General features: G+C 40.2%; 1 protein-coding gene across 1 annotated transcript in view; it reads right to left on the bottom strand.

Moving 5' to 3' along the window:
* Window positions 1-3,450: 3,450 nt before the first annotated feature.
* Window positions 3,451-16,872, bottom strand: part of SMG1 (SMG1 nonsense mediated mRNA decay associated PI3K related kinase) — a 58,410-nt gene continuing 44,988 nt past the window's right edge. Inside the window, exons 47-63 of the mRNA XM_014868842.2 lie at window positions 16,689-16,861; window positions 16,037-16,316; window positions 15,235-15,507; window positions 14,895-15,129; window positions 13,204-13,430; window positions 12,396-12,546; window positions 12,114-12,303; window positions 11,418-11,887; window positions 10,270-10,407; window positions 9,275-9,427; window positions 8,788-8,967; window positions 8,352-8,579; window positions 7,718-7,929; window positions 7,416-7,522; window positions 6,906-7,085; window positions 6,683-6,789; window positions 3,451-6,040 (exon numbers count right to left, since the gene is read on the bottom strand). Of these exons, the coding sequence (XP_014724328.1) occupies window positions 5,963-6,040; window positions 6,683-6,789; window positions 6,906-7,085; window positions 7,416-7,522; window positions 7,718-7,929; window positions 8,352-8,579; window positions 8,788-8,967; window positions 9,275-9,427; window positions 10,270-10,407; window positions 11,418-11,887; window positions 12,114-12,303; window positions 12,396-12,546; window positions 13,204-13,430; window positions 14,895-15,129; window positions 15,235-15,507; window positions 16,037-16,316; window positions 16,689-16,861 (3,382 nt within the window). The 3' untranslated portion in view covers window positions 3,451-5,962. The remainder of the gene's footprint in view (window positions 6,041-6,682; window positions 6,790-6,905; window positions 7,086-7,415; window positions 7,523-7,717; window positions 7,930-8,351; window positions 8,580-8,787; window positions 8,968-9,274; window positions 9,428-10,269; window positions 10,408-11,417; window positions 11,888-12,113; window positions 12,304-12,395; window positions 12,547-13,203; window positions 13,431-14,894; window positions 15,130-15,234; window positions 15,508-16,036; window positions 16,317-16,688; window positions 16,862-16,872) is intronic.

The raw sequence follows: 16,872 nt of genomic DNA, 5'->3' as shown, positions 1-16,872 counted from the left end.
CCGAGCGCCACTTTATCAACTGCGCCATGGCACTGACACACATCGAATCTTTCCTTAAAACACCTCCAGGGACAGTGACTCTACCACCTCTCTGTGCCACCACAATTATCTAGTCTCCGAAGAAATTCTTCCTAATATCCAACCTAAACCTCCCCCAGGCTTAGCTTAAGACTATGTCCCCTTGTCCTATCACTTGTTTCCTGGGAGAACCCGACGCCCAGCCGGCTCCAGCCTCCTTTTGAGCAGCTTCCTAAGGTCACTCCTGAGCCTCCCTTTCTGCCAAATAAACACCCCCAGCTCCCTCTCAGCTGCTGCTCAGCACACTTGTGCTCCTTCCCCAGCTCCAGTGCCCTGCTCCGAACCGGCTCCAGCCCCTCAAAGTCCCTTCTGACCTGAGGGGCCCTGAACCGCACACGGCACCCGAGGTGTGGCCTCATCACTGCCCAGCACTGGGTAAATCCTGTTGGTAACATCAAAGCCCAGCAACGTGGTTTATTTCCTTCACAACTTGTGGCAGCATGGCAATAAATACAGGAGAAAGGCACTGGGATATAAATATTGTTTCTGACTCAGCTGTCTAAATGCTTCAGGTGCGTGTGTTAATGAGCATAATCACTGTGCCCAGGATGCAACACAAGGCTATAATGAGAGCAAAGAAAACATTTTGGGCACCAAAACCGCTCTGACACCAGCTTGATGGAAACAAAAAATGAGAAGGACTAAGGACATTGTAAAAGCAAACATATATCCGTCCTGAATGGTTTGGTCTTTCACAGGGTGCCTCTCACTCACCCTAGAACATATGTAAAGAACAGATTCTATACTGAATAACTTTAAAATTCATTCACATGCTGCTAAAAACTAAAGTGTTTTGATGTAATATTTTACACTTATAAATTGTGGAGTTCACTGTCAAAATCTGTGATTTTACCACAGCAAAGCTCACATAAAAGGTGATTTCATAAGGAAGTGATGATGCCAGCAATAATTTTTTTAGTCTTCTTAAAGAGTATGGAGCCATACAGAAGCATGCCCTCCTAGCAACCTTGCAGTGTCTGAGGGGGGCCTACAAGGAGAGGCATTCTTCATCAGGAACTGTAGTGACAAGATAAGCAGTAAAGAGGGGAAATTTGAGTTAGATATTAGGAGGAAATTCTTTACCAGGAGTGGTGAGAACATGTTTGCCCAGGGAGATTCAATCCTGGGAGATGTGCCAGCCCATGGCAGGGCGGTTGGGACTAGATGGTGTTTAAGGTCCATTCCAACCCCTCACCATTGTGTGACTCTATGATGCATTACAGTTTCCACAGATACTTGCAGTGCCCTGCAGCAACAACTGCTTCTGGCTATGAGATACCATCAGCCAGCTCCTGGTTTGATCCGTTTATGTGATTCTCAGCACAAAACCCCCAAGCACTTACCAATGGAAAAAGCAGGCAGGCATTGCCATCCTCTGCAGCCCATCACATTCACCATCTTCCAGCTGGTCTTTCAAACATCAGCTCCCCTTGCAGCTTTTCTCCATCCAGGAGGGCCCACAGAGGTGCCTTTCCCTCCTATCAAGTGTTGCTCCATCACTCAGAGGGCAGAGGGACAGATGAGTGTTGCTGGGTGTCCTCAAGTCCAGAAATGCCTGAGAGGGGCCATGCACTGTGGAACACAGGACAGGGCAGGGCTCTGCCACCTGCCCACCCCTCCCTCACTGAGCAGCCAGGCCTTGTGAGGCACCACATCAAATTTTAAAATGTGTGCCTACACTTACGTATTTATAAATCGCTTTGTTAAAATCTCAGCCATGGTGCAGGAGGCAGAGGATCAGCAGTAGCTCAGTACCTTACCCGAGCTTGTCTCAATGCATGGCACAGACCATGCTGCAATGGGATCAATTCTTCCTGCACCAAGATTCTCTCTTAGCAGATGCACAGAAAATTAAAGCCCCAAGCTGGCTTCAAAGCACCTTCAAAAGGAAGAGTGCAATTGCTCTGTGCACTTAGAACAGGCACACAAAGTTTATATGTCAAGCCTCCACCCTCCTTCCAGCATAACTAATACACATTTATTATGCTATTAATAAAAAATTAGCCTGATGACAATTTCTCTAATCAGTTATGCATTTATGTACACAGCAGTAGTTGTAGCCAGTATCTGTAATTTCTGTGAAATTCTTGAGCTAAAATACTAACAGTATGCTCACTTCTCCACTAAAGAAAAAAAAAATGCATTTTATAATTTGGGACCACATTAACAAACACAGATGACAGGTGTCATCTCAAACTTTTTTTCCTAGTCAAATCCTTTATTGCATAAAGTGTGTCTGCTAATTTTAGGAAAAGCTTGCCAAAAATAGGAAAAAAGAAAGCCAAGAAACCTTTAAAGTACTTGAGTGCATTAAAACAGAATGGCTAATATACTAGGCACAGAACATATAGATGAATAATTGAAGTAAATTAAACTTAAAGACTACAGCACTTAGAAAAGCAGAGCTTCAACTTGGGAGAACTTCAGTCTTTTACAGACATTTGAAAAATTAGACAAAACATTACTATTTAAATAGAATAATCCTTGAGGGCAAATCTAATTTTTACAAAGCAAAACCAGACCATGAAGTCCCTACAAAGTACAAAACTAATTTCTGTTAACTGTATAGACCTGCTGCATTTTCAATTTGTTGTCTTGACAGTGCCATTATCCTACCAAAATATTCTGGGACACCACTAATGACTCCAGTTTAACACATTCCAGCAACCTATTTGGCAGAGCCACGTTCACATCCTGGCTTTATAAAAGAGGAGAAGGAAGAGAGGCAAACAAGCAACTGGATTTTCAAAGGGCATCTCAACCACAAGCCTATAGAATTGTGAGGGCTAACAAAACTGCTGAACATATGTGGAATTTGGCTTTGAGAAATTACTTTATAGCATGGTCCCTTGGTTAACATTTACTGCAGGTAAGCAGCAGGCAAAAAATTGCCATCAGTTGAACTGTTTGACTTCTATAGCTTCAGCTGGTTTGTATGGATTTAGAGAGGTGATTCTAGACTTGCATTATTCTAGGTGTGCCTCGCTGCAGAGAAAATAAACATCAGTTTTACTGCAAATAAAGGAAGTACCCTTATGTCTTTTTAAGAAGCATCTTTCAAGAGAATGTAACTTACACACTCTTATTTACTATGCAGGATGTGTGAGCAGAATCTGAATTTTAGGTTTAATCAAGACTGTACCAGCTTCCCATACTGTCAACATTTCCAAGAAAAATGCATCAGCACACAAGTCGACAGTGAGAGTCCCACTAACTCCTGCACATCTGAGCTGTCTCCTTTGCATTAGTTATGTAAATGGAAGTCTCTGGAGAATCCTGTTCTAATTTGGGGTTTGGTTTGTATTTGTTTGTATCAGGCTCTTTATTCTTCCCTGTCATTTTCACAACCACATAGTGTTGCATAGAAGGAAATTAAAGATACATATTCTTTTTTATTTTTTAAAACTTTATTAAATTACGCAGTAAGAACCCATCTCCACACAAGTGTTTCATTTCTGGATGGCAGAGGTATAATACATGAGCCACAGGTGAGTGCATTACCCCTCCCTTCCCTCCAGCTTCCAAGAAACAAAACAGCAGGTACAACACACTCCTGTCACTACACTTCTCCAACAGATTGTTCATAAGGTTATTTTTAACTGGAGAAAAATGAAAAGGACCAACAGTGTCAAGTGTCTTGTTCTGCATATGAATGTTCTTCACTGCAACATTCCAACAGCTTTTCCTGCGACGTGCGTGGCAGAGGGTCAGGAAGCAGTGGCAGTGGAATGCGTTTGCACGGGTACTGTTAGATGCAAAGCCTGTGACTTCCCTAGAGGTAATCAGGCAATCAGAGTGCAAGGAAGGCCATATGACTGTTGAAAACTCTTACACTTCAAAGTGCATGTCCACAAAAAATTGGCAACAGAGGAGAAAGTGAATTCTAAGACCTACTGCGGAGGCAGAGCAGTCAGCATAGTGCAAATACTGAAAGGAACAGAAGTTTGCCAGCATTATCCAAAAATCACCAGCCAAGCTCCCTACTCAGATGAACTGCTGCAAACCCTTTCACTTAAATTAATTTTATGCCAGTAGTGGGCTCGGCTCAAATATTTTAATACTTGGATTTTGACAGAAAAAAATGCTGTATCGAAAGTGTGGTTTTACTCTGAAAAGTAACTAAAATGGCATTAAGGATCTTCCCGCATTTTTCAGCAACTGTACATAATGTATTCACCAAGTTTACAAAAGAGAAACTTTTTATACAGAGCTACAACAAATTTATCTGGGTTCAGAACTCCAGCATGCATTTCTGCTTCAGCTATCAGCATCTTTACAGTTCTGCAGTTGTAGCTGAATTGTGGCGTTTGTTTGCTCTAAGAAAAGGAAGTTGCCTTTTCCTAAAGGTGTCCTACTTAAAAAATGAAGCAAAAAGTTTTTTAGACAACCAGCAGACAAGCAGGACCTTGATCTAAGGAAGATGATGCCATTTTTAGAGAGACTTTTCTGACCATAATCACACTTTGAGAACTGATTTAAAAAAACCTTGGTGGAAGATTCCCTATGGATGCATTACTGAACAACCATCTATAGAAGAAACATGGCAAAGGAAAACTACTTTGCAGAAATCTTTACAGATCTAGTTGAACAAAAATTCGAGAGTCCTTCATTTCCTGGATTATATGTATACCTCTATGAAGTGAAGCACTAGAATTTACAAGTGTGAACTAAAAGGATTAGGAAAATGAAGTAAAAAGCATATCACTCTACCTCCACCAGAACATCACTTTATTGTTTATCTGTCATCAACAATGTAAAACTCTACTAGATACTCTATCCTGGTTTTTAAAAAGGTAAAGATTACATTGGATTAGCTACGTAGTACGAAAGAAACTACAGCAATCACAGTAGAATGAGATTGGAGGGACAATTTGAATTACAAAAAAGTGTACACTGCAAGCAGAGGGAAGTGCACATTAAATCAAATGCTTGTAGGACTCATTACTTTAAATGCACAGTGACAATTTTGAGAAACTGTACATAATAGAATCACAAAAATGACTTTAAAATAACCAAAATTACATTTTGCATTTGACCATCCAACTCATAAGTAATCATTGATGTTCTATATTTTCAGACCTTTTGGAAAAACTGTTTACCAAACAGAATTTAAGTTGTTAATTTGACCAAACTGTGAAGTAGAAGGATTGAAATAAAAAGTATATTGGAAGTACGCCTAACCTACAAGAATAAGCCAAGAGGGGTGTGTGCAAGGAGAGGCTGGGAGGGAGGAGAGAAAGGAAAGAGGAAAGGGAGAAGAGAACAAAGGCTTTTTCTTCTATCTCAGAAGTTCTTCCAATGCAGCGTGTATCTGATGTACAGCTCTTTGCTTTCAGTCCATTTCTGAAGTTTACATTTTGTAGCCTTTTCCCATACTAACTGGTCAACTCAACCAGCACTGCTGCCACATAACAAGAGGAACAAGAATCTGAATGCATCAAATCTGCCCTTGCTGTGATTTCTTCATGGCCCCATTTTTCTGTTTTTTCTTTGAACAGGGTTCGGTGTTTCCTGAATTGTTCCCAGGGTCAGGTGGAATTGAGTTCCAAATCACTCTGCCGTTTGTAGCATCCTGATTTCTTTCTGCAGCTGACCCCCAGACACGTTTGCAGTTCTTCCGTAGCAGAAAGACAAACCGTGTTGCTCAAGCGGTGAGCTTTCACCCTTGACCGTGGGGGTTGCAGACCATTGTGTTTAGCGTATCCCTGAGTGCAGCTATCCTGCAGGATTCACTTCCCAGTGCACCGAGATTTCCTAGGTTTCCTCAGATTAAGCCCCAGTATGCATCACCACCGACTGTGGTGCGGCTACGGATGCCTGAGGCCGAGTTGATTCTGGTGGATGTCTGACCTCGCTGAACCAGACCGAGCTGCTGTCTCCCTACTCATACCCAGGCAGTCCAACCTTCATACAGCTGAGCCAAGTTATCTAGATTAGTTGCTTCCTTAATCACAAAGTCAACCTATTAAAAAGGCCAAACAAGGAATTAAAAATAAGCTAGAATTTTAGAAGCGTTTAAGTGATCTTAGAATTTAATGTCGAATGCCACCTGCAAATATTTCACTGAAAAAATCTACAGTAACTGTAGACATAACTTCGTGCAGTCCACATAAGAAACAGGAAGCTGTACTGCAAAAAAAGATCATATATCATCTCATTCACAGCCCCTATCTTTACAGTATTCTCAAACAGACGTGGACAACTGTGTCCCCTGACTCTGTTGCCCAGAGACAGGAGTGGTTTTGTTATGGTAGTGAACACAGACAAGTTCTGTCCCTTGGGCAGCTGTACAGATCTCCTGTTCTCCCTGGCAGTCAGCAGCTGTGGAACAAATGTTAGCTTACTGACAGACAAAAGCTGGTATCACGGTTTCACAGAAACCTCCCATATGAGAAACAAAAGCATATGACAGCAAAAAACCCCCAAAATATTTAGCAATACAAGGAAGCAGCAACCTTGATTTGCACTGCAAAGCTCCCACCTCCAAAGGAACCCCCCCATTCATAACAGGATTTCAGCCCTGAAGGCACACTTCAGCATACACACCTGCTAATTAGCATGTCTTTAAAGCAAGGACCAGTACTGAACTTTATTTTCCACTCACCTGTTCAGCCACAGACATTCTCCTGTTGGGATCCACATCTCGGCCCTCTAACTTGGCTTTGACCCGCTTCCACACGCTGACCGCGTAGGAATTCCTCTCCTGCACAGCTACAGGTACAAAATAAAGTTAATGCAATTTGACATTCCTGCACAGAAACCCACTGAGGTATTTTTTTGTTGCTGTCAGTGGTAGGGTTGTTGTTTTTTTTCAGGTTTGTATTTACCTTTTCCTGTTTTAGGGTCCCTAGCTGTCTTTTTGGGACTACAGGCAACACTTTTGCCAGTTCCTGGGACTGTGTTTGGAGGAGTATCTGCTGATGTTGCAAGATTTTTCTGAATTAGCTTTCTTGCATTCTGTGACATCACCTCTGGCTGAGTTTTCTGCCCTGTATTGCTACGTACAGCTGTAAAGAAATTTAGAAGTGCTTAAAGTCTTCAAAATAATAGCGTATTATAGAGGCAAGAAAAAGCACAGTTAAATGCGTATCAAATAGACCTATCAGCTTTTCAGTACAAATGCATTTTAAATCTGCATTTTAAATTCTGCACCAGTTTTCAATCTTCTAGTTTTCTAATTTCTTTTGTTTCATAAACAAGAAGTTTGATTGCACTGCTAAGAATTTATTTATATTAAGCAAATTGTCTGCATTTCAAAGCTCAGTAAGAGCTACCTACGATCCTCTCTCTAATATCAATTCCTGGTGGTTTCACGTTTGTACTTTTGCAAGTATTACCTGCAGCAAAGGTTGGCTGATATGTAGCAGCTGAAGTTGGGCTGGAGCATTCATTTGCTGTATCCGTGACTAAGGGTGATGCAAACCCCACCAGGTTATTGTAGACACTGGGAAACACAATGGAGTTGATAAATACTCATGCAACTACTTGGCTTACTGAAAATCCAACAATTAAATTAATTCAAATTTTGCAAGAAGATTTCTGAGTTGTAAGAAAATCATCAAGTATGTGCCCCATGAGGCTACATGAAAGTAGGTATGCAAAATACCTTTTCTCACCTGAGACAAGGTAACTCTCTTACCTTTGGCTCTGTGTTTTAAGTTCTTTCAAGGTGGGAGTTATTTCCTGCAGCATTTCAACATGTTCCTGACTGCGGACTTGACCCATAACCTGAACTAATGTAAACAGAACTGTCTGAATATTATCTTGCCACGATTTATATTCACCCAGGAACTGCCTAACACTGTTCTCATAGGGAACATCTTCACCATCTGCCAAAGCTGCTTCTTCATCCTGTAACCAAGATGTGCAAAAAAGTCAACTGCTATATTTTGGCTAAGAGAATAAAGGAAAGCATGTCTTAGCCCTTTCAGCCCTTCAGTTTGTCATTTAATCACAAATAACTATAATTTTCAGTAGTTATTACGTATGAAGAAATAAATTTTAAAATTATAGAGGTTTTTTAAACATTAAGAACTAAAAGGATTTATAAACACAATGTTTCAACTGCCAAGAGCGAAAACAACCAAAGCCTGCTAAGGCTAATGCTAGAAAGTTTTATGAATTCTTAAACATGAACTTTGTCTTGAATTCCATGTGCACAAACATTTTACTGTTTCTAGATAATTTACAAAGCACAAAGCTACAACTGTTAGTTTTCTGAAACTGTACTGACATAGGTTTGAGGAATAAATTTCAAGATGTTTCAGGCGTACCTTTGCCATAGCTTTCAGTAGATGTTTGACATCTCCAAGCTGTCTGTTATGACCCGTGAGCACAGTTTTAATACTATCCACCAGATTCTGAATTGTTTCACAAACTGTTTCTATTTGCTGTTCTCTTTCTGTTTGTACTGTTCTCTGTGTAGATATCTCCTGGGTCAACTGCTTGTGAGCTGAGTGAAGCCATTCAGAGCTGCCAATAGGATGTTCAAGACCAGTGCCCTAAAAAAAACAGAAACATTTCTTTATCTGTTCTCAGAGATAAAGTTCTCTTGCTGTGTAGATGGCACTGTGAAGTGTTACTGACAGCATCAACTCTGTAGCCACACTCCATCTGAAGATATACATAACAGTGAGAATGGAAGACAAAACTGAGAACTCCCTGCAGTGATTCTGAAACGTTTCATGCTCTGCTTTGTCCTGTGCTTACCACTCTCTGCAGCAGGCGAAGCTCCAGGTCAGACACTGAGCTGTTGAACTGGGATGCAAAGGAGCACATTTGTTGACAGCGTTTGAGGAGTTCAAACAGTGCAGCATCAAGGTTTAGGGCTTCTGCTGTTCTCGTACGTAAACTTTCAAAGTGAATGATATTACTGCAAAGGAAAGTGACCTGAAAATCAAAGAGTGAGAAAAATTATTCCACTTCAACTATTAGACAAACAACGTTTTTTTCACGTGCTTTGAAGGATTTTGAACACACAGATACTGTTCTGGTACAGTAGCAGGGTCATCCAACCCTGCAGCAATTCTCACAAAAATTATTCCTATCGCTTTCAAGTGGGATTCCCAGAAGTATTTGGTTATCTATGCTTGCTCTTTAGATTCAGAGCAGAAAAATATCTTCTACATAAACCTTGAGTAAGAAATGAAGTGTAAACACACTCATGGAGTCAAGAGTACTGAACTTAGTGTAGTACCTGACTTGCTCTTTGACTTTCTTTCAGTACAAGGTTTCTCCTTTCAGCAATAGTGGCATCAAAATCTTGCAAGACTGGGGCCAGTGCAGGATTAGCACCTCCTGCCCATTTTAAACGCTGCTCAATACTTGCTTCAAGTGCTGCTAGTTTCTCCTGCATTGGGGAAGAAAAAATCCCATATAGATTATTCATATTGATATACACCATTCTAAGCTCTACTTTAAATAAATTATGCATCTATAACACATGCAGGTACTTTCTTATGCCTATATATGTAAAATACTGTGACATTCATGATTGACAAATGTTAGTTTATGCTGTTTAAAAGTTTATTTCCAGCATACATCACAACTGGATTTGTTATAGAAAGTCTACCTGTCTAGATTTTAACTCACCAAAATACCCCAAAAGTAACCAGATTTCTAGGCTAAGAACTATGTAACATCATAGGAGTCCCTCCATTATTTGCAAATAATTCAGGAAATTACTATAAACAGTACCTTCACAACTAAAAAAGGAAATTTAAATTCAGGAAGGTAAGCAATATTTAATAAACAGTTAAACATTCTATATTACTGCTACCAAAGAAATCTAAGATACTGAGCAAAGCCACAGCACACAAACTTTAACACAAGAATAATTTCCCCATTTCTACAAAAGGAACTTCTGACATTTAGCTAGCAAAAACAATAGTAAGGATGATCTAAGGCAGACAAAGAAAAAGAGCCTTCAGAAAGAAAGGTACTTTCACAGACTTGTATTTTTCTTCAAAGAGATTTACTGCTATTCCCAAGAGAACATTTTGGATGAGACAGCAAAATAAAACAATATAACAGTATCCATCAGACACACTGAAAGAGATCAGTGACAATACCCCCACATTTGTGTAAGACAGCAAGCCAGAAACTGCAGCTCAAAGGTGGCAGATGATTTTGCAGCTTGTGTCAGTCACATTTTGATGTTCTGCTGAACAACCCTCCCCAAAACAGCCATACCTGGACCGTTGCAATGGAAGCTTCAATCTGACTGAGCGTGTGAAGTTTCTTTTTCATGCTGGCTAAAATTGCTGAACGAGGAGGAGGAGTGACAGAAATTGCCTGGGGGCGACTGATGAGGAGATCCTCGTGCTGCCACTTTAAGAAAGTAACAGCAACAACATCAGCATTGCTCAGCACAAAATACTTTGCATCACAAACAGCAATTCCAGTGCTCTGGTACCCTTTATAAGTAAGGGCACTTAAAAGGGCTGCGTGTCAGACAGTACCAGAACAGCTCAAAGTCCTAAATCATTCAAGAGCACTAAATTATACAAGCAGTTGCAAAGTATGTTTTGCTGGCTTGGATATTTATACCATCAATCAGTCCACTAATTTACTAGAAGTGATTTACACACTTTTTTTATCTAAAGGAAAATCCATCTATATTCAGAAACAATTCTCTTATGATACATTAAAACCAAGACAATTTTGCTTACCAGTCTATGAAACAGTTTATTAACTGACCTAGGGAAAGCCTTGTTCCTTCACCTACAAATCACTATAAAATAAAGATCACTGATAGTACAACACAAGTGGATACCCATGTAAGAGTACACAATGGCATTTATCTAAAGCCTCAGAAGAGCATTTTTCAGGACTGATACTGCTGCTATGTGTACTTTTAGTGAAGCAATGAATGGGGCAAGGAGACAGTCAATGCACTAAAACTTTGAAGGAAAGATACAAAATGACATTCAGCAAATTCATAACCTCTGTTCTAAGCCATCTCCTCCCTTAAAGTCATAATCCGTTTGAGAAAAAGGGGGAGAACAGGACAGCATTGCTGGTAAGAAAGCCAATGAATGACCTGTTTTCTAAAAAAACAACTTAATGGCTATTGAAAAAAATTACATGTATTGATTCAAAACAATCTATACATTACAGAATTTGCTTCTTGTAAAGCAGCTAGTCTTCAAAAAAAGCTAGCAATAACACTATTCCAGATATATTTACAGCATAATTAAAACCAAAATACCTTATAAAGTCCATTAAAATATCTTAGAACTTACTCAACAAAATATCACGTTTGCTGTGCTCAGACACTAACTCACGCTGGTTTTTCCCAGACCCAGTGTGGAAGTCCCCAGCCTGTGCTGGGCTCTCACCTGGAACATGGCAATGTGCAGCTGCACTCTCTGCAGGCTGGTCTTGCACGAGGAAATGCTGGTTTCCAGTCTGCGCACCAGGTCGTGCTTCTTCCAGGCCGTGTCGTAGGAGCTGGCCAGGACCGTGGCCCTGTTCATCACCAGCTGGGAGAACTTGCCAATCTGGATGTTGTGCTCCACAGCTTTCTTGCACAAGTCATCCACAGAAACTTTGCTTTCTGCTCCAAAGTCTTTAGCCTCTACCTGAGCAATGATATCAACACCCAGAGCGCTGATGAAACTGCACAAGGTCAGTCCCAAAGCTTGATTTGGAAGGCCAATTAAAAGCTGCCTCACAAAGTCTGCTGTAAAAGCCTTAATTGGCTTGGCCATTTGATCTTCACTAAAACAAGAGTTCCTGTAAAGGGCTTTCACATTGACAATTTGAACAGGTCCATTTACTGCATTCTGGTCTTCAAGTGAACTGATTCCTTTTAAAGGGAAAGAAATAGTATTTTTGTTATAAACTAAACATTTGATGCATCCAGAAGAATAATACCCGACTTATAAACACAGCAAAAGCACAGGAATTCATTTTTAGTTTCTGCTTCCTTACCACCTACCAAAGGTAAATTACAGCAAAAGTGACCATTTTACATTCTTCTGAACAGGATGAGAAGTGGATAAAGGTTTACTGAACATTAGATATTCATTTACCTGACAGTGTCTTAGAAAAGGTACCACAGAGCCTGAAAAATTCCTTAATTGTTTGCAGTCTCTTCAGAAAGAAAATTTCCTCCAGAACTTGCCGATTATTGTCATCATCAAAGAAGTTAACTTGGGTGCTGCGGGCTTCCCTAATTATGTCAATCTTACGCCAAGCAAGAGGTATCTCCATCTTGTTTAGCTGAGCAAAGTGAAGGAAATTAATTAGTCTGGTTTCCTTAAAGCTTTCCTAATTCTGACTCAAACAGTACTACAGAAAGAACAAATTCATACCTTTTCAATCAATAAACCAAATGCAGTTTCCACTTGAGCAAACATTCCATCAAAAGCTACCAAAAGCATCTGACCAGCTGACATTTTGGGAGTTTCATCAACTGAACCATTTCTTGGCTGAATCAGCTCACCATACTGAGCATGAAGTACTCTAAAAAGGACAAAAAATAAAGAAAATTTACATGGTTTTACTTAGTCCACAATAAACAGAATTTTCTTAGACTGACTGATTCCACAGATTCACTGTAGCACTGATGGAGCCACCACAACCAGCTCAGGGCAAATACCACTTGAAGATTTTGAATTGGTCTGTTGTACCAAGCACCTACTCAGGAATGTACTGTCCCACTTACAAGATGCACAAGTCTTTGTTTGCTCAGTGTTTTGTCTCATTTTCCTTTTTTAATCAAGTCACTCACTCATTAAGCAAAAGCTGCTTATCAAACCTCCTGATGAGGAGTGCCATGGTTACAAGCTCTCACTTTCACAGGTTCCTCCTACAAACTAATGAACTAGTTCCTATTTTTAGTATCCTTTAACTTCAAATATCAAATCACAACTACATATTTTGGAACAAGTTGACTACCAAAAGTCAGCATTAAGCAGATATAAGTGTAAATTGCCACAGCTCCATATTTCTGTGTATGCCTGTGGATAAACCCACAAGCACACACCTTACACCCTGCAATCTGCTTAAGGTAATCTTGGGCAAGAAAAGCCTGTATATCAAACAAAAAAAATATTAAACAGACTAATGTTCTTCAGTCTTCACTCTCTCACACCTAAACTGAAAAAAAAGGTGATTTACCTTGCAACATCAATGTAATGAGTGTGTGTCTCCTCCTCTATACCCATAGCAGCATTTCGTAAGTAGGCTTGAAGAGATTCAACCAACGTTTGCAAAGGGACTCCATCAGTTGTTTGCTCTATAAGATTATCCAATTCATGGAGCATACTTTCTAAAGTATACTCTCCTTTCATTAAGCACCTAAGTGCTTCAGGGAAAATGATCTGTCGGAAGTTTGAGTTCAATTCCTGTTGGGAAGTAAGTATGAAAAAGTAAGAAATGTTTCCCTCCCAAAAAGCATCACATGCAACATCTTCCATCATTTTAGTACTACACCACCGTGCAGCAGACATTATCTAAAATATAATATGACAGTGGTCAGCCAAGAGTCAAAAGTCTACTCTTGGATTAACTTTGAAAAAATCAGGAATACATTAAACCCTGCACAAAGCCAGAGGTTTGACATCTGTAGCAATGTAGCAACAACCATCTCCACAGCACCAGCAGCAATATCTGACAGCCATTCTCAGCAGAAGCTGGAGGGCAGAGGTCATAATTTGTGAGTTGGTTTCATCAATGTCAGCTTTTCTTTTCCATTACATAGATATGAAAAAATTAAATTATTTACTGAAATTATGATTTGCTAAACTGATCAAATTAGACAAAGAAAAAGTAGCAAAAACTTGCCAGATAGTGATAATTCTGCTACAGAAATCAATGCAGGGAAGAAAAAAAGTACCTTAAGCGGCACAGAGGAGTTTCCCCCAAGGAGAATGCAGCAGAAGGTTAAAGGCAGGTACAGAAAGAACCAATGTGCTCTGTTCTCCAAAAGGAGATGAAACACACCAAAAAGACTGGTTATCTTGACTGCCCAGTGAGCAGTGGGCTCAGTAAGTACATCTTATCTAAGAGCTCACAGGGAGGACAACAACATTTGAGTGAAAGATCCCCACTGCAATGCAGTGAAACTGCTGCCATGCACATTTCTGAAACAGTTCTGAAATGTTGCAACTTCAAACAGGGAAAAAGTGATGAAAATCCAAATGAACTTACACAGCTTGACAGGAAAATATTTCTCAAATACAATGCAATGGAAACAAAAACCTCAAAAACCTATTTAACCAGCCACAGTTTTTAACCACGTCAGTCTTCAGCAGATATTTCACTCAGACTGCCCTTCATGGGCTTTTTCTTTTATTAACATGGAAATATTTCTGAACCGCAAAATTATAAATGTATTTTTCTCCTTCCCAGTATTGGAAAAAGGGCCTGTACAACAGGTTTTTTGAGTTTATTTGAAACTATTTGGTTCAGGGGAAAATAAGTAAAGTTTAGCAGGAGCAGAAAACAGAATACAGTTTGAACAGTTTGGAAGTTGTTCTGGACTGCCAGCAACAAGAGAAAAATGAAAAGAAGACATGAAGCTGGTGCATCTATAAAGCTAATACCAACCTCTTCCTCATGGTTACTTACTTGACAGCAGTTTTTACAAGTTGTCATGTATAGATCAAAATAGTTTCTTTCAACCAATAAAAATGTAAATTACAGAAGCAAATACCTGTTCAGCTCAATCAAATACAGCAATCAAAAGCAAGACTTATGAAAACATCTCAGCAGCAACATAAACATTTAGCCCATTAAGGAAGAATCTATTAAGAATGACTTTGTTGAAGCCTTGAAGGATGGGGGGAAAAGTAACATAAAAGAATCACCTGAAGTGAGATGTATACTCCATTGGCTAAGTGAACAGCTTCTGATGCTTCCATGGGATTTGGAATATCTAAGTCCTGGGGTACAAGATGACACTGCTTCAACAGCTGCACAAGGCACGTGACATTCCCACTCATGCTGCAAAGCTCCTCCAGGAACCAGGCTCCATCTCTGGAAGTCAAATCAACCAGCTGCTCCCCAGCACTGGACGCTGCACCTTCCATCATCAGGTTTCGCCTAGATGAATGGAGACACTTAGACAACGTGCCTGCCGTTCACTCTTCACAGAATTGCATCCCTCAATGTCGCTGTGCTGTGGTCACGGCACAGGAGGGAGCTCACCTGGTGAGGGCGCACAGAGCGGAGATGATGACGCTGGCCAAGCTCAGCGAGCCCTCCTCGCCGTTCTCGTGCAGGAACACTTTGATGCAGCGCTCGATCTCCTTGAGCTGCTCCTCGCACACGGGCACAGTCACTGCCTCCTGCTTCAGCCGCTCCACCTGCCGGATCAGCCTGCTGTTAATGTCGGCCGCGTAGCGCTGCAGCGTCATCTCGGTGGCCGTGATGAACTGGCACATGCTGGGCGGGGGCTGAGGCGCGTACTGCATCTCATACCTGCAAAGCACCAGTACAATGTAACCTTCCCCTTCTCACACGGAAACAAAATGCATTCTGCTCTGTAGGCAGGAAAAATACCAATGTTTGAGCCATTCCCATATCACTTACTCCTTAACTCTAAATACCACAAGAGGTAAAACAACCTGACTTTAGAAGAAAAAAAGAACTAGAAATTCTTGAAAATCTAGTAGATTAAAAGAAAAAAATCTTTTCTTACTGATTTTTAAATACTAGAAGTTTCTAAAAGGCAAATTATCACTACTCTGAAGCACGAAGGTGAATTCCCCCTTTGTTTATTATAGGACAACATTACTTGATTTTCCTGTTGAAGTACACAGACTAAATTCCGGGACGGTATTTCTAAAGCAGTTTTTCATATTTACTCAAAATTTCTAGAATTACAACTTAATGTTAGTTAGTTTTATAATTAGATAGGTCCTTGCAAAAGTATTTATTTTAATGATAAAATTAGGGTAGTATATTGTAAATCATGCTCTTTGAACAAGTTGTTATTCTGTCAACTTACTTCCTAAAGATATCCTGACAACGCTCTATTGTCATGTTACAAATGAGTTCTTCCATCCAGGTTTTCCACTGCTCTATTCGGTGCTTCTGAAACACAGCTTTTGGATACTGCAGAGCCACTGTTGCATAATTGTGCAATTGTTCCAGGCAGCCACGTAACACCGATCTTCTCTGCTGCAGAAGAGCACCAACCTCCCCTTCCAGTTGCTCACACTGACTGATTAGATGTGCCTGGCCTGCATTTTGCAGAAATGCTGTTGCTGGTACGTAACTTGGAGGACCTTTTAAGAAAGATTAAAAACAAAGACATGTCTGAAGACATATTTTATACCATACAAATACTGAGCATTAACACGTTTTCAAAAAAAATTTTTTTTTTACTTGTGATAAAGGAAGCATGGAGAATTCATATTGAGAATTTCAAGCACAAACTAAGAGAATCTTATGCCCAGTAGGATAAGACAAGTTCCTTCAGACAGCTTGGCACTGAAACCTTGAAGAGCTCTAAATCACCCTTTGAAGAACCCCTTTCCTTTCATTTATTACATACAGATCATTGCCTTTAAGTTAGGGGATACTCATAACCACTCCAGATATTAAACTCAAGTTATTTTCAAACCATTAAAACCACCCCCAGAAATACTCTTTTGTACCTAGGTCCATTTGTGTGCTAATTTCTTGGAGCAGACTTGCAAGTTGAGTTGCCTCTAAATTACTGAAGGCAGTTTGGTAATGTGTTATCCACTGCTCAAACTCATTCAGCTTCACCTGGATGGCTTCCTGGACAGCTCTTTGTTGAGACTGCAACTGTGTGTGCTCAGAATACCTGAATTATTG

Source organism: Sturnus vulgaris, chromosome 16 (genome assembly GCF_052056855.1).
Source record: "Sturnus vulgaris isolate bStuVul1 chromosome 16, bStuVul1.hap1, whole genome shotgun sequence".
Lineage (NCBI taxonomy): Eukaryota > Metazoa > Chordata > Aves > Passeriformes > Sturnidae > Sturnus > Sturnus vulgaris.
This window is presented reverse-complemented; position numbering and strand designations above follow the sequence as displayed.